Raw genomic sequence first — 27,498 nt, 5'->3', positions numbered from 1 at the left:
TTCATCATGGTCTAGATGCTGTTTCAAACCTTAAGGACCCCATTTTAACGATATATAGCGCATGGCGCGAATCGCGTTGCGCAAGTGACTTTTGCTATTTTAATAGCGGAAAAATGGTCACTGCCCAAGGCGAATGGTCCAAAAGGGTTGGATTTAAGTCCCCTCATTAATCATAGCCGTATTTTGGGGTAACACGCATTAAACCAATTAGAGTGTCATCTCCCATTCCCTTTAATATCCACCAGCTCTGTCACTTTGCTATTATAACAGCGCATTTACCCAGCAATGCGTTTCAATAATAAAACATGAGTTACTTTTGCTGAAAAGAAAGTTGACTGATGAGCTGCTAACCTCACATTTAATTCATAAAAAAAAAGAATATAGAGTTATAACTAACCAGTATGATGACTGTAGAGGTGTGGTGATACTGTAGCAGTCTGGTGTCATCAGCTGATGTAATGAACAGTGAGTGGCTGTGTGTAATGGCACTGCGCTCTGTGCAGCATCTCAGAGGCTGCAGACTTATCAACACGTCCTACAGTATAAACAGCTGTGGATATCAGACACTTTAAGAAAGATTAATACAGATGTTTTAACCACAGATGTTCAGATGCTTTTCTTGTTGATAAAATCACTAAGTGACCTTTCATACAGTTTTTAGGACTATCTGCAGCGGCACTCTCCAAGGTGCTGACCCCCCACTAACAAACATACACAGTAGTGGAAGGCTCATTCTCATCTAATCTGTTATTTTTACAACTAATTAAATTTGATAAATATTATGACTAACCAATATGACATGTATTTTTTAATATGTTGATGTAATACTTTTATTTTATTTGTTTGTATGTTTGTGTGGCTGCCTGTCCCTGTGTGTAACAGGCAGAGTGTATGCGCATTGTGCACCCGCCTATTAAAATCTTGAGTGTCTGCTACATGTTTTTTTCAAACTCAGCATAATGACCTCAGCCACAAATTGAACTGACAGACATGACTTCCTATAAAAACGGAGGTGGGAACAGCAGACAGGCGAGAAAATATTCAATCTTTCTTTAGACTGCGAATTAAAGTCAACACAGCAGAACGAGGAAAACAGCAAATCTGGGTCAGGTGAGTGTTAAAATAATATAATTAATTATTACTGTCATTACTGATCAATCTGCTGATTAATTGTTTAATTGATTAAACTATGTCAGAAAATATCTGAATGTTATTCCCTTTTGTCTTTCCCTCTCTGCACCATTACAGCTATATCTGCTTACAACTGAATTATTATAGTTATAAAGTATTTAACTGATCATATAATACTCATAAATGCTAAATAGTGGGACTTTAACTGGCTACCATTAAGATTAATTATTCAGTTGTTTTAACTGTGTCAGAAAAACATGAAATGACAGCGCTGATATCTTCAAATGTTCCCTTTTTTTAAATTGAGAAAGTGATGTAAAGCAAAACACTGGTTCTGTCAAAGTAAAGAAGTCACAGTTAAGAATGACACAGATGTTTATCTGAAGTCTATTTGATGGATTTAAATCAGAGTCAAAGTTTATCTTTGTGATGTAAACTAATAAGAAGCTGCTAACTTGAGAGGCAGGACTGGATTTATTATACTGTGTATGAGTGTGTGTCTCCAATGTTACTGGTTTACCTCTCAGACTCCAGAAGATGAAGGATTCAGAGGAAGAGGAGGATGGAGCAGAGTATGTAATATCCAGCTGTCTGTCTATGAAGAGTGACCGGTCTAAAGGTGATGGTCCAGTCTTCAGTAATGAACCTGGACCCTCAGACACAAAGTAAGAGACTGTTTCTACTGTAAACTGACCTGAAGATGATTCAGTGAGATGTGATTTCACAGAACAAACACTATGAAAAATAACTGCAGCTGCTAAAGAAAATGCGTTTGGTGCTTCCTTCTTTCAATCAGAAGCAAACATAAGAACATAATCTTATTTATAAAAAGCACAAAACAAGTTTGAGTTCAAACACAATCTGTAAAAACAAACAGCTGTTTAACTCCAGGCTAACTTTAAGTCCTCTTTTAGTATTAATAAAGAAGAGTATATAAACACTTAATACTTACAACTGAATTATTGCGTGTTATAAACTATTTATTAACTGTTTATATACTGCTTATAAATGCTAAATAGTGGGACTTTTAATGATTAACATTAAGATTAATTGTTCCGTTGATTAAACTGTGAAAAATATTGAATCACAATATTGATATATGTGTGTCCTGTTCCCTTTTTTCATTTCCTTGTTTCTGTGTCCTCACAGAGATGTAATTTGACACACTGGTTCTGTTAAAATACAGCTAATACAGAGTCCTGTAGCCTCTTACTGACGGAACAACTCTGTCCTCCATTCCACATTTTTATACAGAACAGTGAGGAGGAATAAAGTAGTAGTAATACTGCATTGAACAGACTCTCTGAGAGCAATGCAGTGACAGTAAACAGCAGCACAGGCTAACGTTAGCTGCTCCTCTCCTCTGTCTCAGAGGGGCGGAGCCAAATCCTTGATGTGCAGCAGAGACGGAGACGGTGGAATGTCTCAACATTCAGTGTTTCAACAATATAATCCACACAAAAGAAGATAACGTGTGATCCTATATCTAAAGAAATGCATTGATATATCTGAAAAACTTAATATACCGCTTAGCCTTAAAACAATATTTTGCAGAGTGTACAGACGTGTTCAGCTCACTGTGAAACTGTGGCAGCAAAAGTAAGACTATAGCTGGCCGCCACAGTCTATATAATTAATGGGAAACACTGCAGAGTCAAAGTTTATCTTTGTGATGACTAGAAAACACATATGGTTGTAGTTAAAGTCATGTAAACTAATAAGAAGCTAATAACTTGAGAGGCAGGACTGGATTTATTATAATGTGTATGTGTGTGTGTCTCCAGTGTTACTGGTTTACCTCTCAGACTCCAGAAGATGAAGGAAGAGGAGGAAGAGGAGGACGGAGCAGAGTCTGTAATATCCAGCTGTCTGTCTATGAAGAGTGACTGGTCTAAAGGTCATCCTCTAGTCTTCAGTAATGAACCTGGACCCTCAGACACAAAGTAAGAGACTGTTTCTACTGTAAACTGACCTGAAGATGATTCAGTGAGATGTGATTTCACAGAACAAACACTATGAACCAAATCCTTGATGTGCAGCAGAGATGGAGACGGTGGAAAGTTGTCACAATTTCATTCAGTAATTCAACAATATAATCCACACAAAAGAAGATAATGTGTGATCCTATATCTCGTTTGAAAATACATTGATATATCTGAAACAAAAGAAAATAAAAGAAGATAAAACAATATTTTGCAGAGTGTACAGACGTGTTCAGCTCACTGTGAAACTGTGGCAGCATAAATTAGATTATGGCGCCACAGTCTATATAATTAATGGGAAACACTGCAGAGTCAAAGTTTATCTTTGTGATGACTAGAAAACACACATGGTTGTAGTTAAAGTCATGTAAACTAATAAGAAGCTGCTAAGTTGAGAGGCTGGACTGGATTTATTAAACTGTGTATGTGTGTGTGTGTGTGTGTGTGTGTGTGTGTGTATGTGTGTGTGTGTGTGTCTCCAGTGTTACTGGTTTACCTCTCAGACTCCAGAAGATGAAGGAAGAGGAGGAAGAGGAGGATGGAGCAGAGTCTGTAATATCCAGCTGTCTGTCTATGAAGAGTGACCGGTCTAAAGGTTTTCCTCCAGCCTTCAGTAATGAACCTGGACCCTCAGACACAAAGTAAGAGACTGTTTCTACTGTAAACTGACCTGAAGATGATTCAGTGAGATTGTTATTAAGACTGATATTAATGGAAATTGATTATTTTCCAAAATAATGCTGTAATTAATTTTGCACAATTATTAATATTTTCTCATGATTATTCTGCCTCACATGTGGCACAATTGTGTTGAATCTTTGGTTAAAGGTTTGGCTATCAGGGATAATTAATTATAATCAAATATAATATTTATTATCAAAATCAATTAAAAATATGAATACGAATTCATATTAGCATCACAAAACCCTGGAAAACAGGGGAAAGATAGCCAATTGATTCAGTGCTATTAAATGTACTGAGCTCTCAATTTGGAACTCTGGTTAATAAGTAACTTAATAACTATAACCAAATGACCATATCAATAACTAGTTACGGTTGAAGGATTTTAGAGTTCTTTGCAGAACAGAGGTTGGCAAAGCTTGTTCCTATGCAGCATCAAACAGTATGTCCAAAAGCATTTATTTAGTTTATAAATTATTACAGTGGCGGCTGGTGAAAAATATTCTAGGTGGGGCCGTGCTTTATGAACTTTATGCACAGCTCCACTACTTCCTGAACTCAATACAGCTCCTTTATTTCCTGTCTTACATTATTGGACAAACTGATTAATCCAGGTGTGTCTGACCTCACTAGTGACAACCACAATGGTCAGACACACCTGGATTAATCAGTTTGTCCAATAATGTAAGATAGGAAAATAAAGGAGCTGTTTTGAGTTCAGGAAGTAGTGGAGCTGTGCATAAAGCCTATTAACTCAGTTTCAATAACCATCCCAAAACAATTGAACATAAACGGCTGGATACCAGTGCTCTGTGAAATAGTAATTATTTAATGGCAATATTAATAACTTGAGGCATTCTTATACAAAACATAAATAGCATATTGCACAAACACAAGTTTAGAACCAAATTGGAAACAAATAACTTATTAGGTTTACACATTTTTACACATAAAGTTGTTGACTGTTACAACAGTGCGCCCTTGTGGCAGAGACATCACATCACAGCAGCAATGTCACCAGAAATTGCACTCTCTCACCAGCGGCTGCAAACTTGCCTTGGGGCGATATCTTTATCGCCCTTAAGGCATCAGAATCGACGACGCTGATTAGATAAATTCCTGTTGCTATGTGCGAATCTCTTGTCAGTAATTGGCTGGCTGCTGCACTGACTGGGCGATTATTATTAATTTTTTTTTAAACACTAGGGAGGACGGCGCCCTATCGCCCTCTATTGGCCAGCCACCACTGAATTATTATATTATTATACAAAATATGTATTTATTTAGTTTGCGCTCCAGTTGTGTAGGTCAGAGGGTCCAGGTTACTGAGGAGGCTGCTGATTGTCCCTTTGTTGTGAGAGTTGGTGGTTTGTTGCTAACTTGCCTTTGTTAAGAAGAGTTCTGTATGTATCTGCTGTGAGCACGCCACATGTGAAAACAGAGAACTGAGCTGCACTGTGGATTTTTCTTTTTAGCAAGTAAAAGTCATGTTAACACTGACATAATTAAAAAAAATCCATTATGTGGTCTAACAAATGTGTTGAATCCATTTCCCTCCTCATGAAACATTTGCAAAGTCAATTGCTGAAGCAAGTACTATCTTGCAGTCTTTTTCATCTCTGCCTTTTCTGGTGCTTGTTTCTGTTTATCACTTTTGCGTTCTTGTAAAATATATATTGTTTTATTTCAAATTGCATATGCTGAAGCTCAGACTCTGAAGAACGAAGGAACAGTCGGAATAGTGACTGTCCAGACTGTTTATTTAGTGAAGGTTCTGTATTCAACTTGTGAGCTGTTGGTGGGCCTCCACTAATGTCATGTGTCATAAATACTGTGTTCATGTCCACAGAGAGAGGAAGAGGAGGGCTGTTTCTGTGGAGGAGCAGTTGTCCTGCTGTTCGTTGTGTCAGGACGTCCTGAAGGATCCAGTCTCTACCAGCTGTGGACACTGGTTCTGTAAACAGTGCATCACCTCAAACTGGGACCAGTCTGCTTCACCAGGGGACTCCTCCTGTCCCCAGTGTGCAGAAAGATCCAGAACCAGACCTGGACTGCAGACAGACAGTCAGACCAGCACTGTACAAAGTAAGACTGAAGATCTATCTGCTGATGTCATCATCTCTGAAAACAGGACAGGTATCTACCTCCTCTATCATACTGAACATTAATACAGTGAGAAATATTTCTTTTGAATTATACCTTTTTTTCTTCTCTTTCCGCAGAAAGTGGTCTGCAGGAGGTTTTAGATGAGCATCAGATCAGTCTGAGCAGCACATGTGAATGTGTGACTCAAGGAACTGATGAAACAGGAAGTGAAATCCTCCTCATCAGCATCTACATCACAGAGGGACAGAGTGAAGAGGTTAATACCCAACATGAGGTGAGGCAGCTTGAAACAGCTTCCAAGATGAAGACCCTCCATGACACTCCAATCAAGTGTCAGGACATCTTTAAAGTCTTACCTGACCAACAGAAACACATCAGAGTCGTTCTGATGAACGGCGTTGCTGGTGTTGGAAAAACCTTCTCGGTGCTGAAGTTCACTCTGGACTGGGCACAGCGCTCCAAAAACCAAGATATCAGTCTGCTGATTCTGTTCTCGTTCAGGGCGCTGAACTTGATCAAAGATGAGCAGTACAGTCTGCTCATGCTGATCCATGTTTTCTATCCAACATTACAGAAGCTCACAGCAGAGAAGCTCGCTGTCTGTAAAGTTTTGTTCATCTTTGACGGCCTGGATGAAAGCAGACTTTCACTGGATTTCAACAACAGTGAGGTCGTGTCTGATGTCACACAGAAGTCATCAGTCAGTGTGCTGTTGACGAACCTCTTCATGGGGAAGCTGCTTCCTTCGGCTCTCATCTGGATAACTACACGACCTGCAGCAGCCAATCAGATCCCTCCTTCATGTGTTGACAGGGTAACAGAAGTACGAGGCTTCACTGACGCCCAGAAGGAGGAGTACTTCAGGAGGAGATTCAGTGATGAAGAGCAGTCCAGCAGAATCATCTCACACATCAAGACATCCAGGAGCCTCCACATCATGTGTCACATCCCAGTCTTCTGCTGGATCACTACTACAGTTCTGGACCACATGTTGACTACAGACCAGAGAGGAGAGCTGCCCAAGACCCTGACTGACCTGTACTCACACTTCCTGCTGGTTCAGACAAAGAGGAAGAATAACAAGTATGATGGGGGACATCATAGTCCACAGGAGCTGACAGAGGCTGACAGAGATCTTTTTCTGAAGCTGGGGAGGCTGGCATTTGAACAACTGGAGAAAGGAAACATCATGTTCTACCAAGAAGACCTGGAGCAGTGTGGTGTTGATGTCACAGAGGCATCTGTGCTATCAGGATTTTGTACACAGATCTTCAAAAGAGAGAGTGTGATCTTCCAGAAAACAGTCTACAGCTTTGTTCATTTGAGCGTTCAGGAGTTTCTGGCTGCAGTTTACATGTACCACTGTTACACCAACAGGAAGACAGAGGTACTGAAGGACTTCCTGGGAGACGACCACAAACACAGGGAATCACAGTCAAAGTCTTTCCTCTGGAAATTTTTTTGTAATATCAGAAACAATGATAGCTGCTCCTCACTGGATGACTTCCTGATAGGAGCCCTGCAGAAATCTGTCCAAAGTAAAAACGGCCACCTGGACCTGTTTGTTCGTTTCCTTCATGGCCTCTCTCTGGAGTCCAACCAGAGTCTCTTAGAAGGCCTGCTGGGTCAGACAAAGAACAGTCCAAAAATAATCCAGAGAGTCATCAAAACCCTGAAGAAGATTAACAGTGATCGTATCTCTCCTGACAGAAGCATCAACATCTTCCACTGTCTGATGGAGATGAACGACCGCTCAGTACATCAGGAGATCCAAGAGTTCATGAAGTCAGAGAACAGATCAAAGAACAAACTCTCTAAGATCCACTGCTCAGCTCTGGCCTACATGCTGCAAATGTCAGATGAGGTTCTGGATGAGTTGGACCTGAAGAAGTACAACACATCATGGGAGGGACGACGGAGACTGATCCCAGCTGTGAGGAACTGTAGAAAGGCTCTGTAAGTCTTGATGTGATTAGTGTTAATCATTGTAGATCAGTAGTTTAGTTTTTCCAAAAGTAATAATATAAAATGATTCTTATTGTTGAAATAGTGCTTTACTTGTTTATAGCTGAAATCTTCCTGTTTCTGGATGTGAACCTAACACTAGCAGGTTGCAAAGAGAGATGATCTTTCCCAATTGTAACCATTCAATATCCTGCAGAGAAATTAATAATAATAATGATAAAAATAATGATAATTACAGTTTTTTTTTTTGAAGCACTGATGTTAAGAGTAAATGTTAATCAAAATAATGAATGTCAAACTGTTTCATCATCAAATGCATGAAGTAAAAAGAGTGTCCTATTTCATGATAACATATCAATCAATCAATCACAACAAAGTCATCTTAAGGCACCTTACACACAGAGCAGGTCTAAACTGTACTCTTCAGGTTTAATTTTAATATCATATATGTGTCATTACAGACTTTCTGGCTGTGGAATCTCAGAGACTCACTGTGAAGTTGTGGCCTCAGCTCTGAAGTCCAACCCTCATCTGACAGAGCTGGACCTGAGTGAAAGCAACCTGTTTGATTCAGGAGTGACACCTCTGTCTGCTGGACTGGAGAGTCCAAACTGTAGACTGGAGACTCTGAGGTCAGTTCACCGATTGTTTTCATCATTGTGTTCAATTCAAATTCTTCACTGAAGTTTCAAATGTTGGATCATCATTTTCAGGATCTGCCTGAGCTCAAATCTGTAGAATTTTTCCCCCCAAGGAAGTTAAAATCCAGTCTTGTTCTGTGTAAAAATGACTTCCAAAGTTTAAATTAATATGAGGCTTCAGCAATCTGAGTTACACATATGAAATAAGCATGTTTGGGTTTATTCATTTTTTCCTTGCTGATTTGCACGGGAGGGATCGGAATATCATGAGGGAATTTTGTACTAAACATCCTGAAACTGTGAGTCAGACAAATCATGTGTGAGTCTGCCAAACTGTCAAAGCCTCATATTAGCTTCAGTATGGACAGGAGGAATAATTGATTAATACATAGTAATGTGGAACTATACATTTAAAATCTGAACACAATTAATATGGGAGAAGGTAATAATAAATGTATTTTTTATCTACATCATGTATTCTTTATTCAGGTTGACAGGCTGCAGTTTGTCAAAGATCAGCTCTGCTTCTCTGGCCTCAGCTCTGAAGTCCAACTCCTCCCATCTGAGAGAGCTGGACCTGACTAATAACAAGCTGAAAGATTCAGGAGTGAATCGACTGTGCGATTTCCTGGAGAGTCTTCAGTGTACACTGGAGAATCTGTTTTTATTAGGGCCGGGACTCGATTAAAAAAATTAATCTAATTAATTAGAGGCTTTATAATTAATTAATCGAAATTAATCGTATTTTAACCGCATATAAATATTTGACCTGAGAACAGTGAGAAGTAATTTTTTTCACATGGATTTTTAGTATCATTGAATAATGACTGAAAACATAAGCTTAAGCAACACAAATATTGTTTATTTTTGTTCAAGTCCAACAGACCAGTGCAATTTTTGCCATTAAGTGTAGCAATAGCATATTTAGAAATATAGTACATTTCAGAAATTAGCTAGCTACCACACTAGCGTCCATGCTAGCTGCTATATGTTTTGCATTGAGGTGATACTTGAGGCTCGATGTGCTGCGGTGATATGCGAATTCCTTGTTGCATAGCTTGCACACAACCATGCTCTTATCCACACTCCCATCCACGGGGCCAACCAAAGCGGTCTCATCAGCTACTTTCATGTTCACTGTGGTTTGTTGTTGTCTGAACTATGCTTGTTAGAAAGCCCACATTGTTTTGAGTGATATTTACCTGTTTATAGTCTGTTTGCATTATAGGTTTCATTTGTCCTACGTTATTGAATGCAGCTGAGTTTTACCGACGTTCTTGAATGCACCACACCTGTGCAATTCTCCTTCTCCATGCGCTTGAGAGCTGACGTTTTTTCCCTTGCCTTTTTGCATCTTGCATCCTTATTGCCCTGATTTCCTGCTGTGTGTGAATGTATAAGGACCACAGCTGTAATAAAGCAGATTACTCCGTACATCTGTATCCGTGTTCTTTAATCGGGACACACTCACCATACCTTGCCACTCTAAACCAGTTAACTTCCTGGATACCCCCACTATCTCCTTTTTAACGCTAGTTGGTGCTCCAGTATAATCGGTCCGCCTGAAACTCATCCAGTGAGAAACGTTCCGCGGTGTAAAAATAAGTGTGATTAAAATGCGTCCATTTTTTAAACGCGGTAATTATTGTGTAATTAATTAATCTTAATTAACGCGTTAAAGTCCCGGCCCTAGTTTTTATACTTTTATGGTGCGATTAATATAATGTTATAGTTGTTGTGACACTAAATAAAACTGTTGTTATGCTGATCTACACATAGTATCTTAATGGGAACGTCTATTTTCTTCAGAGCAATGCTGAGCTGCATATTTAAAACCTTCATGTATCAAGAAAAAAAGCCACACTACAATTGAAATACCCTGTTGACCAAAACATCAGTATATTTCCACAAAAATACCAAGAAGCAAGAATACCACTGTGCTTGAGTAGTCCTTTCAAGAGTTAAAATAATACATACTATGAAAACCTGGAGGAAATGAAATTGTGTGAACTTGGATAGAAGTTGGTTAAAAACAATCCTGACATATTTGGCTTCTTTGCAATTATGGAATCTTGAGTATAATCTGGAATACATTTCTCTCTGTTCTTTACTTTTATTTGGAGACACATGAGTTTGTATAGATGGAGTCAGTGGGGGAGCTGCACAGAGTTGAAGTCACTATGTCTTTATTGAAGTGGCAGCTTATTGTCATTAATAATGAGATCTCTTTTTCACTGTTTGTATTTGACAGTTTTCAACCTGCTTCCTGTTGGGTTCAGGTGTTGGGAGTTTACATTTTCCACTTCTACATTTTAAACCTTCTTCATCTCTGAACAGAAGAGTCATTTTAAGCATAAACATTGTCTTTTAAAGTGACATAATTTATTTTTGATTTAGATTGTGGCGCTGCAGTTTGTCAGAGATCAGCTGTGCTTCTCTGGCCTCAGCTCTGTTGTCCAACCCCTCCCATCTGAGAGTGCTGGATCTGAGTGAGAACAAGCTGAAGGATTCAGGAGTGAAGCATCTGTGTGATTTCTTGGAGAGTCCAGACTGTAGACTGGAGACTCTGAGGTCAGACACAATTTTATTTCCCTCTGTGCTGAGATTAATGTGATGTGAAAGTTGTGACATGAAGCTGATATTTTGTTGATCCATAATGAGTAATGGAAAATTCTACTTTCTTCTTTAGTGGTTTAGTCCATTGAATGTTTCAGTGTTGACAGGAGAGGAGCAAAAAGGTGCTGGAAGTCAGGTTCAAGATTTAGAAAGGAGATAAATGTATATACTAACATAAGTGAGACAGACACAGACATTGAGCATATTTTAATCAGGTGTTTCACAGTGTTTCAGATCATGTCTTGAACATTATAAATATATCACTTCAAACAGGCATTTTTCCAGATGCCTTTAAAACAACTGCTGTTAAACCCTTATTAAAACAATCCAACCTAGATGGCAACACTCTACAGGCCGATATCTAACCTTCCATTTCTTAGAAAGAAACTTCTTTCTTAAAGAAAATAATGTCCTGAAGGAATGTCAATCATGCTTTAGAACAAACTACAGCACTGAAACTGCTCTTACTAAAATAATCAGTGACCTCAGTGAAAATAAGGTCTCAGTTCTTATCCAAAGCACAGCATTCAATATGACCGACCATGTTATCCTATTCAATCGTCTTGACAAGTGGGTTTGTCTCTCTGACTGTGTGTTAAACTGATTTAAAACAAACATCAAAGGGATAAATTTGTACGTCAGTCTTGGAGATCATGTGTGTGAGGAACAGTGGCGTGCACAGACATTTTGGGGGGCAGGTGCTCAGTGAAAAATAAGGGCACTTTGTGCGGCATGTGGAACTGCCGGCTGCCTTATTATAGCAGTGTGAGACACAAAAAAACATTACAGGCACATGTTGGATGTAATTGCGTATTTATTTATGTCAATATGTTAATATCAATTGGACTGTGGCACTGATCAGTCAATCACTGTTGTCTCATTTCTCTGGAATATACACACATGGAGAGTTGTTTAGCAAGTTAGGCAGCTACAATGATAGATCAGTGTACTGGTTGCAAAATAAGAAGTGTTTTTTCCTGTCAGAACAAAAGAAGAGTATAAAGTGTCATTTTGAAGTGAGGAGTGAAGAGTGAGCATTACCATTCTCTAAAGCAGCATCCTCCTCGGTGGTCATCACGTCATATCTATTATTGATTTGGGCTAGCGTCGCTATAGCTTGGCAACTGAGGCTTAGGGGGCAAACAATACACTCGACTCAATTCATTTATGTGTTACCTGGCTGGTGGAGCAGGGGAGGAGGTGTGTGTGGGCTGCAGCTGTGCACTGCTGCTGCAAGGCGCTGCCGTTTGTGTCCGCTCTGCGCGTTCACGTTGACAAAGGAAGAGAGGTGTGTGCGGAGGAGGAGGGAGGGGGGCGCATATTGGGGCATTATTATCATACACTTTTAATCGTCGAGCATTTATAGATTATCATGTCAACATGGGCCACATACAGTACAATGTTAAAAAAAAAACAAAAACGAACTTTCAAAAGGGCACTTGCTTGGTCCAGAGGGCAAAGGGCAGGTGCTTTAGCACCACCTAGTTTCTATCTGTGCACGCCACTGGTGAGGAACATGACTACAGCTTTGAGGTTTCACAGGGGAACTGCCTTGATCCTTTATTATCCTCACTGTACATGCTGCCATTTGGTGACATCATCAGAGAGCAAAATGTATGTTTACATAGTTACTCAGATGATACACAACCATACATCGGGCGGCTGTGGCTCAGGAGGTAGAGCGGTCATCCTCCAATTGGAAGATTGGTGGTTCGATTCCCGGCTCCTCCAGACTACATGTCGATGTGTTCTTGGGCAAGACAACCCCTAATTGCTCCCGTTGCGTGAATGGGGTGAATGAGTTGTAGTGTAAAGCACTTTGAGTGGTTGAAAAGACTGGAAAGGTGCTATATAAGTACAGTCCATTTACCATTACATCTAAATGATGATGTTGCCATAAACTACAGTTGTTGTCTGGCAAGAAATAAATGGATGAGCAATAATTTCTTGAAGTTAAATGAGGAAAAAACTAGTCGGTAAGACTAAAAGAGAAACACTGTACATTAATCTGGTGAAATTAACTCCATGGATTAAATCTTAGGTCAGAAGTCTTCATGTTGCTGTGATCATGCTGGTTGATTGACACGACACAAAGACTTGCAAGTAATGCAGGTCGTTTATTATTCTTACTCAATTGTTTTGCAAACATAGGACTACAAAATACAGATGTGTCATGTTTTAATCTGTTTGGCTGCACAAGATGAGTTTGTATAGATGGAGTCAGTAGTGGAGCTTCAGAGTTTAAGAAGTGAAATCCCTACATCTTTATTGAAGTAGCAGCATAGTGTCATTACTATTTATGAGAACTCTTTTTCAATGTTTGTATTTGACAGTTTTTAACCTGCATCCTGTTGGTTTATTTTCTAAACTTCTACATTTAAATCTTCTTCAGCTCTGAACAGATTATGAAACAGTGATTGATTTCAAGCATGAACTTTGTCTTCGAAAGTGACATTATTTATTCTTTATTCAGATTGTATTGCTGCAGTTTGTCAGAGATCAGCTGTGCTTCTCTGGCCTCAGCTCTGAAGTCCAACCCCTCCCATCTGAGAGAGCTGGATCTGGGTGAAAACAACCTGCAAGATTCAGACATGAAGCTGCTGTCTGCTCTTAAGAAGAGTCCAGACTGTAGACTGGAGACTCTGAGGTCAGTAGAGAGATGGAGTCAGACACACAGTTTGTACCAAAGCAAATATATTATATAAGTAATAAGTATTTCCTGGTGGACCTCCAACCTTCTCAGTGCTGCTTTCCTCAGTGAAGCTGTGAGAGGAGAATGGTGACAGGCTTCAGGATTGGACAGAAAGACAGAGAGAGAGAGAACAGTCAGCCATTTAGATGAGCCAGAAGCTTGTTGCGATCATGTGTTTGAGTTGATGTGAAGACGACTGTTGTTGTTGTGTTGATGTCTGCAAGAAATAAAAGCTGGATTACAGATGAGAGCTCTGAGAGCTCTGACTGATTGTCATGTGATGATTTAACAGCAGGAAACATCTTCAAATCCCACAGAGACTCTGTAGCTTTAAACTTTGATAAGAGTTGACATGTATCAGCAGTAAATCCATCAGTAAACTGAGTGAATGTCTCTGTTTCTGCAGTAATGATGTGTTCATGACTCTCAGCACTTTATTTCCACTGTGTACTTCAGTGAAATCTGCAGATGAAACAGACTTGATAGTAAAAGTGTGTGCAAGTGTGTGAGCTTGGAGCTCAGTGTGTTCACTCCAACACGTTAACATGAGAGCTGAAAGGAAGCAAGCTACGCTGCACAGCTGTTCCACTTCTGGTCTGAACAGGACTGAAGTCCCTGCTGCTCTTTATACTGGATGTGCTGCATCACTGACTGACAGCTGATGTAGTGAGTCTCACTAAACACTCATTTATGATCTCTGTTCTTTCTTCTTCTCTCTTCAGCTGGTTGTCATCTCTGAATGAGATTTACTGAACATCCAGGACCATTTGTTGAGAGAGGATCAGATGGATCCTGAGGATTCATCTGAACCGGAGTCTGGATCTGGATTTTGTTATCTTCACTTAAGTTTCTTCACTGACTCCAAACTGAACATTTATCTTTAGATTTTGATGACGTCAGCACTCTACACTTTGATTATACATGAGCTATTTGATGCAGAAAGAAGGTGTGTCCCCCAGACTAGATTTGTCTCTGCTGGGCCCATTTCTATGTTGGATCCTTCTGTCACAAAAGAGAGCAGAGTGGACTCAAATACAAGAGACCACAAACAGAGCTGCAGAAACATGTTTTATTTCCAGGCAAAAATCTTACTAGACAAGAACTCACAAAGACTGACAAGACTCAACAGAGGATCCAACAAAGACTGAACAGAAAACCAAGACTTCAATACTAACAGTCCTAACGAGGGAATGAGGAACAGGTGACACAACACAAGGGCAGGGTGGGAGCTGATTGGCTGAAAGGACACCACCAGTACACGTCATCTAAATGTTTGGTAATACTTCATTTTAAATGTCCATTATTCTCATAATATCTTATTCATTTCTTTAGAGATTTACATTTCCATCTAAGTTCATACATATTAATCAGCCATTTATTATTGGAAACTTTATTCTCATACATGTATATGTTGAATTGTTTGTTTTTCTGTAGACAAAAATGTTTGCATGTTTGGCTGACCTGAGGACCGATCTAGAAAGCAGGTTTAACAAACTCTAACCCTTTGATAATGTGCGCTTGGAAAGGCGTCAAGGTTAAAATATAGATTTTTAGTTAGACAACTCTGTACCGCTGTATATGACTTGTCTCCTTGTGCAAGATGAATAAACACACGAAACTCCAATGACTCTGTGCCTCTTTGAGAGAATTTTCGTAACAGCTTGGAAAGACGTCAAGGTTAAAATACAGATTTAAAATATTAAGAAATCTATTTGTATCTTAGCTCAACAACATACAGTGACTTTATTTCCGCTACTTCAACAAATGTAATAAATTAAAACATTGTCACTGAATTTTTTTTCTCATCCCATTTTTTCTTTATTTTTATACATTCTTTACTGTGTTTATTCTTTTTATATATATTTTTATACATGTGTATATCATAATAATATTTTAATACTATATATTTTATATTAAGATATATATACATGTTTAAGGGGAGGAAGGGAGTGGGAAAAAAGAAGGGTATTGATGTTAAGTTGGTTTAAAAGTGTATTGAGACTGTTATCTTTTTTTGGATCTACAGCAACTACTGGCAATGACATTACTGTATGCAATCCTCTGAAAAAATAAAGAACAGGAAATGCTGTTAAAATATATTGACTGGCAGCTGTCTTGTGTGCACAGTCACAGTGGTATAACAGAAGGAAATGCAGAGGTTTTATTCTGAGCTGAGGCTCAATTCACATTGTGTAATATTTTATTGTAAGAGCAAAAAACTGTTGTTCAAAGAAATGACTCACAGAGCTATTCACATAAAAGTTGTAATTTCAGAAAGTCCTCAGCAATAAACTAATATCCAACCAGGATTTATATTCTGGCAGACAGTCAATCTCTGCTATTTATGCTGTGTAATGATATAATAATAATAATAATAATAATAATAATAATAATAACGAATGGTATTAGATATACACTTTGATACTGACTGAATGAATTAAGAAATGAAACAGCATATTTGGCTCTGTGAGATGGAGGAGACAGAGAAACTCAGAGTTTGTTGAAGAGAACCTGCCAGTGAGCAGTTTAGCTTCACATAGTCAGTTGCCATGGTAACTGACCCAGAATTTAAGTTGCCATGGTAACTGACCCAGAGTTTAAGTTGCCATGGTAACTGACCCAGAGTTAATTCCCTTCCAAGACAGAAAGTCCAGTTTCCTTCATATCAGAGTGAACAAACACAGTTTTAACTAAACCTGCTTTAATACATAATATAATATTTTATGTAGTATTAATATTAAACCAGGTATCATTTCCTTTCGTATAAACTTTTGTGTTTGTGTATCTGAAAACTCATGTTCAGTGGTTGAACTCAGCAGCAGGTGGAAGTGTTACTGTATTATACAGTGATTAAAGAATTCTGTCAATTGGACTGCCAAAATGCCATATATGAGATGAATGCCGATCCGATGAGAATTACAAAGGTATAATAATAATACTAGAAAATTCCAGGGAAATTTTGAGTGCCACAGGGCTGCTGCCGGGATGAGTACATGATTTATTTTTTCTTGTTATATTGTTACTATAATTTTACCTTGAAGATGTAAGGCACATTAAGTGCATCAGGCCATGCCAGGAAACTTAAGTGAATACTTTTCTTACTACAACATTTAACTGCACTGTGTAAATAATGCATTGATCATATGGAGCACCAGTTTGTAACCAGTACATTTTTATTAAAGATAAAATATTGGAAAAAACAAAGTAAAGAACACAGATAACAGTATTCACAGATAACAGTATTGACAACAGCAACTACAATAATCATTTCTATGGTTCTCTAGCTCGACTGCTAGCTTGGTTAACTGGCAAAACGGACAGACAGGAATTAGCCAATCGCAAAAAAGTAGCTCAGTTTCTGCCCAGCAACAGGTTGCTAAGGGCAGCTAGGGCCCTACAGTTGCTATGGCGATGTGAGAATCTGCTTGGAAATTCTCAAAATGCCCCCAGAATTTGGCTTCTGACAAGGTCCCGAACAATTGCAAACTGTGAGAAAACCATAACTGTCCAAAAACCAAAAACACTGTGAGAGACACAGATGCCGGCAGATTCTGACTGTTCACACAAATGTAGTATATGCATGAATGAATAAAAGTATATGTATGAATGAATCAGGAGACCAAAAACACATTTACATCAACACGTATATAAAGCACAGTATATACAGTACAGTATATATGTATATATACAGTACTGTTGTTTTCCTGCAGAGGTTCTGCACATCTGTAATCAATATAAAAGCCTGTGTTAAAATGTGTTAGTAAGTGATTAGTTGTAAGGTTTTCCTGCTCAGCTAGATGCTTGGTTTCTGCTCCATGTTTCCTGAAACTCAACATATTGATTTACTGCTCAGCCTTGAACACAGTTTGCAGAATTCAACCCACAATGAGACACACATAAGGACAAGTACGACTTCCTGTAAAGAGGGAGGGTTAGCAGACGTTTCCTGTTCTGAGTGACGACTTCCTCCATTTTACAGTCAACACAACAGAAGGAGGAAAACAGCAAGTCTGAGGAAGGTGAGTGTTAATATGAGGGCTGAAAATAGTGATCACTGTCATTATTGATCAATCTGATGATTATTTTTCAGTTTGTTGTTCAGTCGATTCAACTGTCAGAAAAATTTGAAATCATATTGATATCTTTGAACATTGTTCCCTTTTTTCATTCCCTGGTTTCTTCATCCTCGCAGCGTTGTAACGAGACACACTGGTTCAGTTAAAATGGAGACGTCACAGTTAAGAAAGACACAGATAACACAGAAATACATTAACATAAATAAGAATCCAGATATGTATTACCACAGGAGGAGTTATAGTTGTTGACAAATGCATTAAAACACTTAAATCTGCTTACAACTGCATTATAGTGTGATATAAACTATTTATTGACTGTATATATACTTCTTATGAATGCTTCATAGTGGGACTTTAACTGGCTGTCATTCAGATTATTTGTTTAGTTGATCAAACTGTGTCAGAAAAATGTGACACAGTGTTCATATCTTAATACGTTGTTCCCTTTTTCCATTTCCTGGTTTCTGCATCCTCACAGCGATGTCATGTGACACACTGGTTCTGTCTAAATAGAAAGAAATCACAGTTAAGAATGACACTGATGTTTATCTGAAGTCTGATGTTTGATTTAAACCAGAGTCAAAGTTTATCTTTGTGATGACTAGAAAACACACATGGTTGTTGTTAAAGTCATGTAAACTAATAAGAAGCTAATAACTTGAGAGGCAGGACTAGATTTATTATAATGTGTATGTGTGTGTTTGTATGTGTGTGTGTCTCCAGTGTTACTGGTTTACCTCTCAGACTCCAGAAGATGAAGGATTCAGAGGAAGAGGAGGACGGAGCAGAGTCTGTAATATCCAGCTGTCTGTCTATGAAGAGTGACCGGTCTAAAGGTTTTCCTCCAGCCTTCAGTGATGAACCTGGACCCTCAGACACAAAGTAAGAGACTGTTTCTACTGTAAACTGACCTGAAGATGATTCAGTGAGATGTGATTTCACAGAACAAACACTATGAAAAATAACTGCAGCTGCTAAAGAAAATGTAAATAAAGCAGTCAGTTTGATGCTTCCTCCCTTCAATTGGAGTCAAACATAAGAACATAATCTTATTTATAAAAAGCACAAAACAAGTTTGAGTTCAAACACAATCTGTAAAAACAAACAGCTGTTTAACTACAGACTAACTTTAATTCCCCTTTTAGTATTAATAAAGAGGAGTATATATATAACTCTTAATAAATGGTTTATAACACACTGTTATGTAGTTTCAAGCAGATATGAGAAATTTTAATTATTATTAATGGACAATATTTGTCAGCAACGTATTCCATAAAGATATGTTTAATGCAATTACGTGTGTTTTACTGTATTGTCATTCCTGCTATCTACTTACAACTGAATTATTGCGCGTTATAAACTATTTATTAACTGTTTAAATACTGTTTATAAATACTAAATAGTGGGACTTTTAATGAATAACATTAAGATTAATTGTTCAGTTGATTCAACTGTCTGAAAAATATTGAATCACAATGTTGATATATTTTTGTTCTGTTCCCTTTTTTCATTTCCTGGTTTCTGCATCCTCGCAGCGTTGTAACGAGACACACTGGTTCAGTTAAAATGGAGACGTCACAGTTAAGAAAGACACAGATAAAACAGAAATGTTTATTAATGCACACAGTCCCTATTCAATAAGTTACCATAAATAAGCATCCAGATATGTATGACCACAGGAGGAATTATAGTTGTTGACAAATGCATTAAAACACTTAAATCTGCTTACAACTGCATTATAGTGTGATATAAACTATTTATTGACTGTATATATACTTCTTATGAATGCTTAATAGGTGGACTTCAACTGGCTGATATTCAATTATTTGTTCTGTTGATTAAACTGTGTTAGAAAAACTTGACACAGTGTTCATATCTTAATGCGTTGTTCCCCTTTTTCATTTCCTGGTTTCTGCATCCTCACAGCGATGTCATGTGACACACTGGTTCAGTCAAAATAGAGAGAAGTCACAGTTAAGAATGACACTGATGTTTATGTGAAGTCTGTTTGTTGGATTTAAACCAGAGTCAAAGTTTATCTTTGTGATGACTAGAAAACACACATGGTTGTAGTTAAAGTCATGTAAACTAATAAGAAGCTAATAACTTGAGAGGCAGGACTGAGTTTATTATACTGTGTATGTGTGTGTGTGTGTGTGTGTGTGTGTGTGTGTGTGTGTGTGTGTGTGTGTGTCTCCAGTGTTATTGGTTTACCTCTCAGACTCCAGAAGATGAAGGATTCTGAGGAAGAGGAGGATGGAGCAGAGTCTGTAATATCCAGCTGTCTGTCTATGAAGAGTGACCGGTTTAATGATCTTCCTCCAGTCTTCAGTGATGAACCTGGACCCTCAGACACAAAGTAAGAGACTGTTTCTACTGTAAACTGACCTGAAGATGATTCAGTGAGATGTGATTTCACAGAACAAATACAGTGAAAATAATTGCAAGTAAAGCAGTCAGTTTGATGCTTCCTCCCTTCAATAAAAGGCAAACATAAGAACATGCCTGTTAAGGAGAGTTCTGTGTGTGTCTGCTGTGAGCAGAGAACTGAGCTACTACTGCAGCAGCAATAATGGAGAACGAGAGAGAAGGGAGACCTCTGATTTTGTTAACCTGAGTTTCAATGGCTCAAATAGCTTAAAAGAGAAATGTGGATTTTTCTTCTTAACAAGTAAAACTCATGTTAACACTGACATGATTACAAAATCCATTATGTGATCCACCAAATGTGTTGAATCCATTTCCCTCCCCATGAAACATGTGCAAAGTCAATTGCCAAACCTCGTACTAACTTGCAGTCTTTTTCATCTCTGCCTTTTCTGTTGCTTGTTTCTGTTTATGCTTTTGGGCTCTTGTTATTCTAGAATATATCATTTTACTTCAAATTGATTATGCTGAATGCTTATGCTCAGACTCTGAAGAATGAGGAAATCCGAATACTGACTGTCAGTCTGGACTGTTTATGTAGCGACGGTTCCGCATTCAACTTGTGAGCTGTCGGTTGGCCTCCACTAACGTCATGTGTCATAAATAATGTGTTCATGTCCACAGAGAGAGGAAGAGGAGGGCTGTTTCTGTGGAGGAGCAGCTGTCCTGCTGTTCTTTGTGTCAGGACGTCCTGAAGGATCCAGTCTCTACCAGCTGTGGACACTGGTTCTGTAGACAGTGCATCACCTCATACTGGGACCAGTCTGCTTCACCAGGAGACTCCTCCTGTCCCCAGTGTGCAGAAAGATCCACAACCAGACCTGGACTGCAGACAGACAGTCAGACCTGCACTGTACAAAGTAAGACTGAAGATCTGTCTGCTGATGTCATCATCTCTGAAAACAGGACAGGAATCTTTCTCCTCTGTCCTACTGAACATTAACAGTCAGATTTCATTTTAATTATACTTTTCTTTTTCTCTTTCAACAGAAAGTGGTCTGCAGGAGGTTTTAGTTGAACATCAGATCAGTCTGAACAGCACATGTGAACGTGTGACTGATGAAGCAGGAAATGAAATTCTCTTCAACAGCAGCTACACTGAGGTCTACATCACAGAGGGACAGAGTGAAGAGGTTAATACCCAACATGAGGTGAGGCAGCTTGAAACAGCTTCCAAGATGGAGACCCTCCATGACGCTCCAATCAAGTGTCAGGACATCTTTAAAGTCTTACCTGACCAACAGAAACACATCAGAGTTGTTCTGATGAATGGCGTCGCTGGCGTTGGAAAAACCTTCTCAGTGCTGAAGTTCACTCTGGACTGGGCACAGCGCTCCGAAAACCAAGATATCAGTCTGCTGATTCTGTTTTCGTTCAGGGCGCTGAACTTGATCAAAGATGAGCAGTACAGTCTGATCATGCTGATCCATGTTTTCTATCCAACATTACAGAAGCTCACAGCAGAGAAGCTCGCTGTCTGTAAAGTTCTGTTCATCTTTGACGGCCTGGATGAAAGCAGACTTTCACTGGATTTCAACAACAGTGACGTCGTGTCTGATGTCACACAGAAGTCATCAGTCAGCGTGCTGTTGACAAACCTCTTCATGGGGAAGCTGCTTCCCTCGGCTCACATCTGGATAACTTCCAGACCTGCAGCAGCCAATCAGATCCCTCCTACATGTGTTGACAGGGTAACAGAAGTACGAGGCTTCACTGACGCCCAGAAGGAGGAGTACTTCAGGAGGAGATTCAGTGATGAAGAGCAGTCCAGCAGAATCATCTCACACATCAAGACATCCAGGAGCCTCCACATCATGTGTCACATCCCAGTCTTCTGCTGGATCACTGCTACAGTTCTGGACCACATGCTGACTACAGACCAGAGAGGACATCTGCCCAAGACCCTGACTGACCTGTACTCACACTTCCTGTTGGTTCAGACAAAGAGGAAGAAGCTCAAGTATGATGATGGACATGAGGCGAGTCCACAGGAGCTGACAGAGGCTGACAGGAAACTTCTTCTGAAGCTGGGGAGGCTGGCGTTTGAACAGCTGGAGAAAGGAAACATCATGTTCTACCAAGAAGACCTGGAGCAGTGTGGTCTTGATGTCACAGAGGCCTCTGTGTTATCAGGATTTTGTACACAGATCTTCAAAAGAGAGAGTGTGATCTTCCAGAAAACAGTCTACAGCTTTGTTCATCTGAGTGTTCAGGAGTTTCTGGCTGCAATCTACATGTACGACTGTTACACCAACAGCAACACAGAGGTACTGAAGCGCTTCTTGGGAAAAGACCACAAACACAGGGAATCAAAACTGTCTTTGTTAGAGAAGATTTCTTCTCATGTCAGAAACAATGATAGCTGTGACTCATCACTGGATGACTTAATGAAAGGAGCCATGGAGAAATCTCTGCAAAGTAAAAATGGCCACCTGGACCTGTTTGTTCGTTTCCTTCATGGCCTCTCTCTGGAGACCAACCAGAGTCTCTTAGGAGATCTGCTGGGTCAGACAAAGAACAGTCCAGAAATCATCCAGAGAGTCATCAAAAACCTGAAGAAGATGAACAGTGAGGATACTTCTCCTGACAGAAGCATCAACATCTTCCACTGTCTGATTGAGATGAACGACCGCTCAGTACATCAGGAGATCCAAGAGTTCCTGAAGTCAGAGAAGAGATCAAAGAAGAAACTCTCTAAGATTCACTGCTCAGCTCTGGCCTACATGCTGCAGATGTCAGAGGAGGTTCTGGATGAGTTGGACCTGAAAAAGTACAACACATCAAAGGAGGGACGACGGAGACTGATCCCAGCTGTGAGGAACTGTAGAAAGGCTCTGTAAGTCTTGATGTGATTAGTTTTATAAATCATTGTAGATCAGTAGTTAAGTTTTTCCAAAAATAATGATATAAAATTCTTATTATTGTTGAAATAGTTTTTTACTTGTTTATAGCTGAAATTTTCCTGTTTCTGGATGTGAACCTGACAGCAGCAGGTAGCAAAGAGAGATGATCTTTCTCAATTATAACTATTAACTCAGTTTAACTGAGTAAAATATCCTGCAGACAAATCAGTCATAATAAAACTGGTTTTCTAATCAAGATTGTCTCATGTTAACTTTGCGGAGACAGATGTGGGATCAGATCTCACAGACAGACTGTGCACATTATGGAAGCCTCAATGTAACTCCAGAAAGCCCCAGCAAAAATATATTTCCAGTTTTATTTATTTTTTCTTGAAGCACTGATGTTAAGAGTAAATGTTAATCAAATTAATGAATGTCAAACTGTTTCATAATCAAATGCATAAAGTAAGAAAAGTGTTGTCTTTCATGATAATATACAGTATGTTGTAATATATGTGTCATTACAGACTTTCTGACTGTGGACTCTCAGAGACTCACTGTGAAGTTTTGGCCTCAGCTCTGAAGTCCAACCCTCATCTGACAGAGCTAGACCTGAGCAACAACAAGCTGTCTGATTCAGGAGTGAAGCGTCTGTCTGTTGGACTGGAGAGTCCAAACTGTAGACTGAAGATTCTTAGGTCAGTTCACTGACTGTAGTTTTGGTAGCTTTTAATCTCTAAGTGAAGTTTCAAATGTTGATTCATAATTTTCAGGATCTGCCTGAGCACAAATCCGAAAGTTTAAATCAATATGAGGCTTGATGTGTGTAATATAAGTTAGCATTGTTATCATACATATCAAGTTTAGTGTTTCTTCATTGTTTCCTTGCTGAGCTGCAGTGGAGGGATCGAAACTCAAAGAGGGAATTCTGTACTAAATATTCTGAAACTTTGAGTCAGACAAATCAAGTGTGAGTCTACCAGACTGTCAAAGCCTCATATTAGTTTCAGTATGGACAGGAAAAATGATTGATTAATTCATAATAATGTTGAACTACACATTTAAAATCTGTACACAATTATTATGGGAGAAGGTAATTACTTGATAATACATGTAGATGTACATGTATAATATCTACATTATGTATTCTTTTTTCAGATTGTGGTGCTGCCGTATGTCAAAGATCAGCTGTGCTTCTCTGGCCTCAGCTCTGAAGTCCAACCCCTCCCATCTGATAGAGCTGGATCTGGGTGGAAACAAGCTGAAGGATTCAGGACTGAAGTTGCTGTGCAATTTTCTGAAGAGTCCACACGGTAGACTGGAGACACTGAGGTCAGACGCCATTTTTTCCCTCTGTGCTGAGATTAATATGATGTGACAATTGTGATGACACTAAACTGCAGACATGAAGCTGATATTATGATTATTCACAATGGGTAATGGAAAATTCAACTTTCTTCTTCAGAGTTTTAGTCCATTGAATGTTTCAGTGTTGACAGAAGAGGAGCAAAAAGGTGCTGGAAGTATATATATATAGTTTTCTTTTTCCCTGTGGGAGCAGCTGGAGGTGGAGGCCATGGCCCGCTTTTGTCGGTCATTGTCAGTCACATTAGTCCAGTTTTATCTGCTCTGCTCTGGCTTCCTGTAAATTTCAGAATTTACTTTAAGGTCCTCCTCTTTACATACAAAAACCTTAATGTGCCTGGACCAAGCTACATGGCTAACTCCCTTGTAAACTATTTGCCTCCAAGAACACTGCGATCATGCTGGTTGATTGAAAGTGAAGACATAACACATACACTTGCAAATAATGCAGGTCGTTTATTATTCTTACTCAACTGTTTTGCAAATATACGACTAAAAATATAGATGTGTAATGTTTTAATTTGTTTGGCTGCACAACATGAGTTTGTATAGATATAGTTTGTATAGTAGTGGAGCTTCAGAGTTTAAAAGGTGAAATCCCTACATCTTTATTGAAGTAGCAGCATTGTGTCATTAATATTAATGAGAACTCCTTTTCACTGTTTGTATTTGACAGTTTTTAACCTGCATCCTGTTGGGTCCATTTGTTTCGAGTTTACATTTTCTAGACTTTTACATTTAAACTTTATTCAGTTCTGAACAGATTATGAAACAGTGAACGATTTCAAGCATGAACTTTGTCTTCTAAAGTGACATTATTTATTCTTTATTCAGATTGAGTGACTGCAGGTTGTCAGGGATCAGCTGTGCTTCTCTGGTCTTAGCTCTGTTGTCCAACCCCTCCCATCTGAGAGAGCTGGATCTGAGTGAGAACAACCTGCAGTATTCAGACGTGGAGCTGCTGTTCGATCTTAAAGAAAGAAAAGAATGCAGACTGGAGACTCTGAGGTCAGTAGAGAGTTGGAATCAGATGACTGTTGTTGTTGTGTTGATGTCTGCAGGAAATAAAGCTGGATTACAGCTGACAGCCTTAAAAGATGTATAGAGACAGTGATCCTCATCAGCAAACTGTCACACCATCATATCTGATCTCAAAGTGTTTGTTACTAAACAATTGATCAGTTCATCTTTGTCAGAGCTCTAAGATCAGTCTGACTGCAGCCTGCAAATCCCTGGCTCTGATTTCAAACAAGCATCATTACGTTTAGTAACCATGTGGTCTTTATACAGACCAGAACCTCTGCTGAAGTCCAGGAATCACAGCAGCTGTTTAGCTGAGAGCTCTGACTGATTGTCATGTGAGGATTTAACAGCAGGAAACATCTTCAAATCCCACAGAGACTCTGTAGCTTTAAACTTTGATAAGAGTTGACATGTATCAGCAGTAAATCCATCAGTAAACTGATGAGTGAATATCTCTGTTTCTGCAGTAATGATGTGTTCATGACTCTCAGCACTTTATTTCCTCTGTGTACTTGAGTGAAATCTGCAGAGGAAACAGACTTGGTGGTAAAAGTGTGTGCAGGTGTGTTAGCTTGGAGCTCAGTGTGTTCACTCCAACACGTTAACATGAGAGCTGAAAGGAAGCAAGCTACGCTGCACAGCTGTTCAACTCCTGGTCTGAACAGGACTGAAGTCCCTGCTGCTCTTTATACTGGATGTGCTGCATCACTGACTGACAGCTGATGAAGTGAGTCTCACTAAACACTCATTTTTCACCTCTGCTGTTTTCTTCTTCTCTCATCAGCTGGTGGTCACCTCTGCATGAGTTGAAGTGAACATCCTGAACTGTTTGTTGAGAGAGGATCAGCTGTATCCTGATGATCCATCTGGACTGGAGTCTGGATCAGGATTAATCTTCACTTAAGTTTCATAACTGACAACAAAATGAACAGTTATCTCTGGATTTTTTTAAAGTCAGCACTTGACGCTTTTATTATACATGAGCAGTTTGATGCAGAAAGAAGGTGTGTCCCCCAGAATAGATTTGTCTCTACTGGGCTCATTTCTATGTTGGATCCTTCTGTCACAAAAGAGAGCAGAGTGGACTCAAATACAAGAGACCACAAACAGAGCCGCAGAAAAATATTTTAATTTCAGGCAAAAATTAAACTAGACAAGAACTCACAAAGACTGACGAGACTCAACAGAGGATCCAACAAAGACTGAACAGAAAACCAAGACTTCAATACTAACAGTCCTAACGAGGGAATGAGGAACAGGTGACACAACACAAGGGCAGGGTGGGAGCTGATTGGCTGAAAGGACCCCACCAGGACACGCCATCTAAATGTTTGGTAATACTTCATTTTAAATGTCCATTATTCTCATAATATCTTATTCATTTCTTTAGAGATTTACATTTCCAAGTTCATACATATTCATCAGTCATTTATTATTGGAAACTTTATTCTCATATATGTTGAATTGATAGTTTTTCTGTAGACAAAAATGTTTGCATGTTTGGCTGACCTGAGGAACGATCTAGAGAGCAGGTTTAATAAACTCTGACTCTAACCCTTTGATGATGTGCGCTTTGTTAGAAAATCAATTGCTACTATTATGTTCGATATGTCTGTTACACTTAAGAAAGCACTGCCTGAACTCTGTATATGATCTCTATATGAACTCCCACTTAACAATCTGTACTCTGTAGCAACTGTTTGACTTCTGCATGAACTTCCGCTTATCAAGACTGGAAAAGTACCGAAATATCGTCTTCTCACATAAACAGCTGGTGTTTCCTGTTATTAAATATCATATGACTGCATCTTGATACTATGTCATATATTATAGTAGCATTGTATTATTAAAGGGACGCCTGTCACAGCTTCATTTATTAAGACTATAAAAGAGCTTTTGCTTCATGCATTTAGTTAGACAACTCTGTACCGCTGTATATGACTTGTCTCC

At 39.0% G+C, this 27,498-nt stretch overlaps 1 protein-coding gene across 1 annotated transcript; it reads left to right on the top strand.

Moving 5' to 3' along the window:
* The first annotated feature begins 113 nt into the window (after positions 1-113).
* LOC133998009 (uncharacterized) lies at positions 114-27,498 on the top strand. The gene is given in 17 exon segments (XM_062437747.1): positions 114-146; positions 2,947-3,074; positions 3,617-3,754; positions 5,650-5,879; positions 6,017-7,856; positions 8,327-8,497; positions 8,996-9,166; positions 10,880-11,077; positions 13,596-13,773; positions 18,618-18,772; positions 20,091-20,249; positions 20,942-21,177; positions 21,308-23,153; positions 23,688-23,858; positions 24,319-24,492; positions 25,360-25,533; positions 26,333-27,498. Coding segments are annotated over 17 exon segments (6,033 nt in total). The 3' UTR covers positions 26,364-27,498.

The sequence above is a fragment of the Scomber scombrus genome, chromosome 17 (genome assembly GCF_963691925.1).
Source record: "Scomber scombrus chromosome 17, fScoSco1.1, whole genome shotgun sequence".
Classification (NCBI taxonomy): domain Eukaryota; kingdom Metazoa; phylum Chordata; class Actinopteri; order Scombriformes; family Scombridae; genus Scomber; species Scomber scombrus.
Note: the sequence above shows the minus strand (reverse complement) of the source record. Positions and strands in the feature narration are given on the sequence as shown.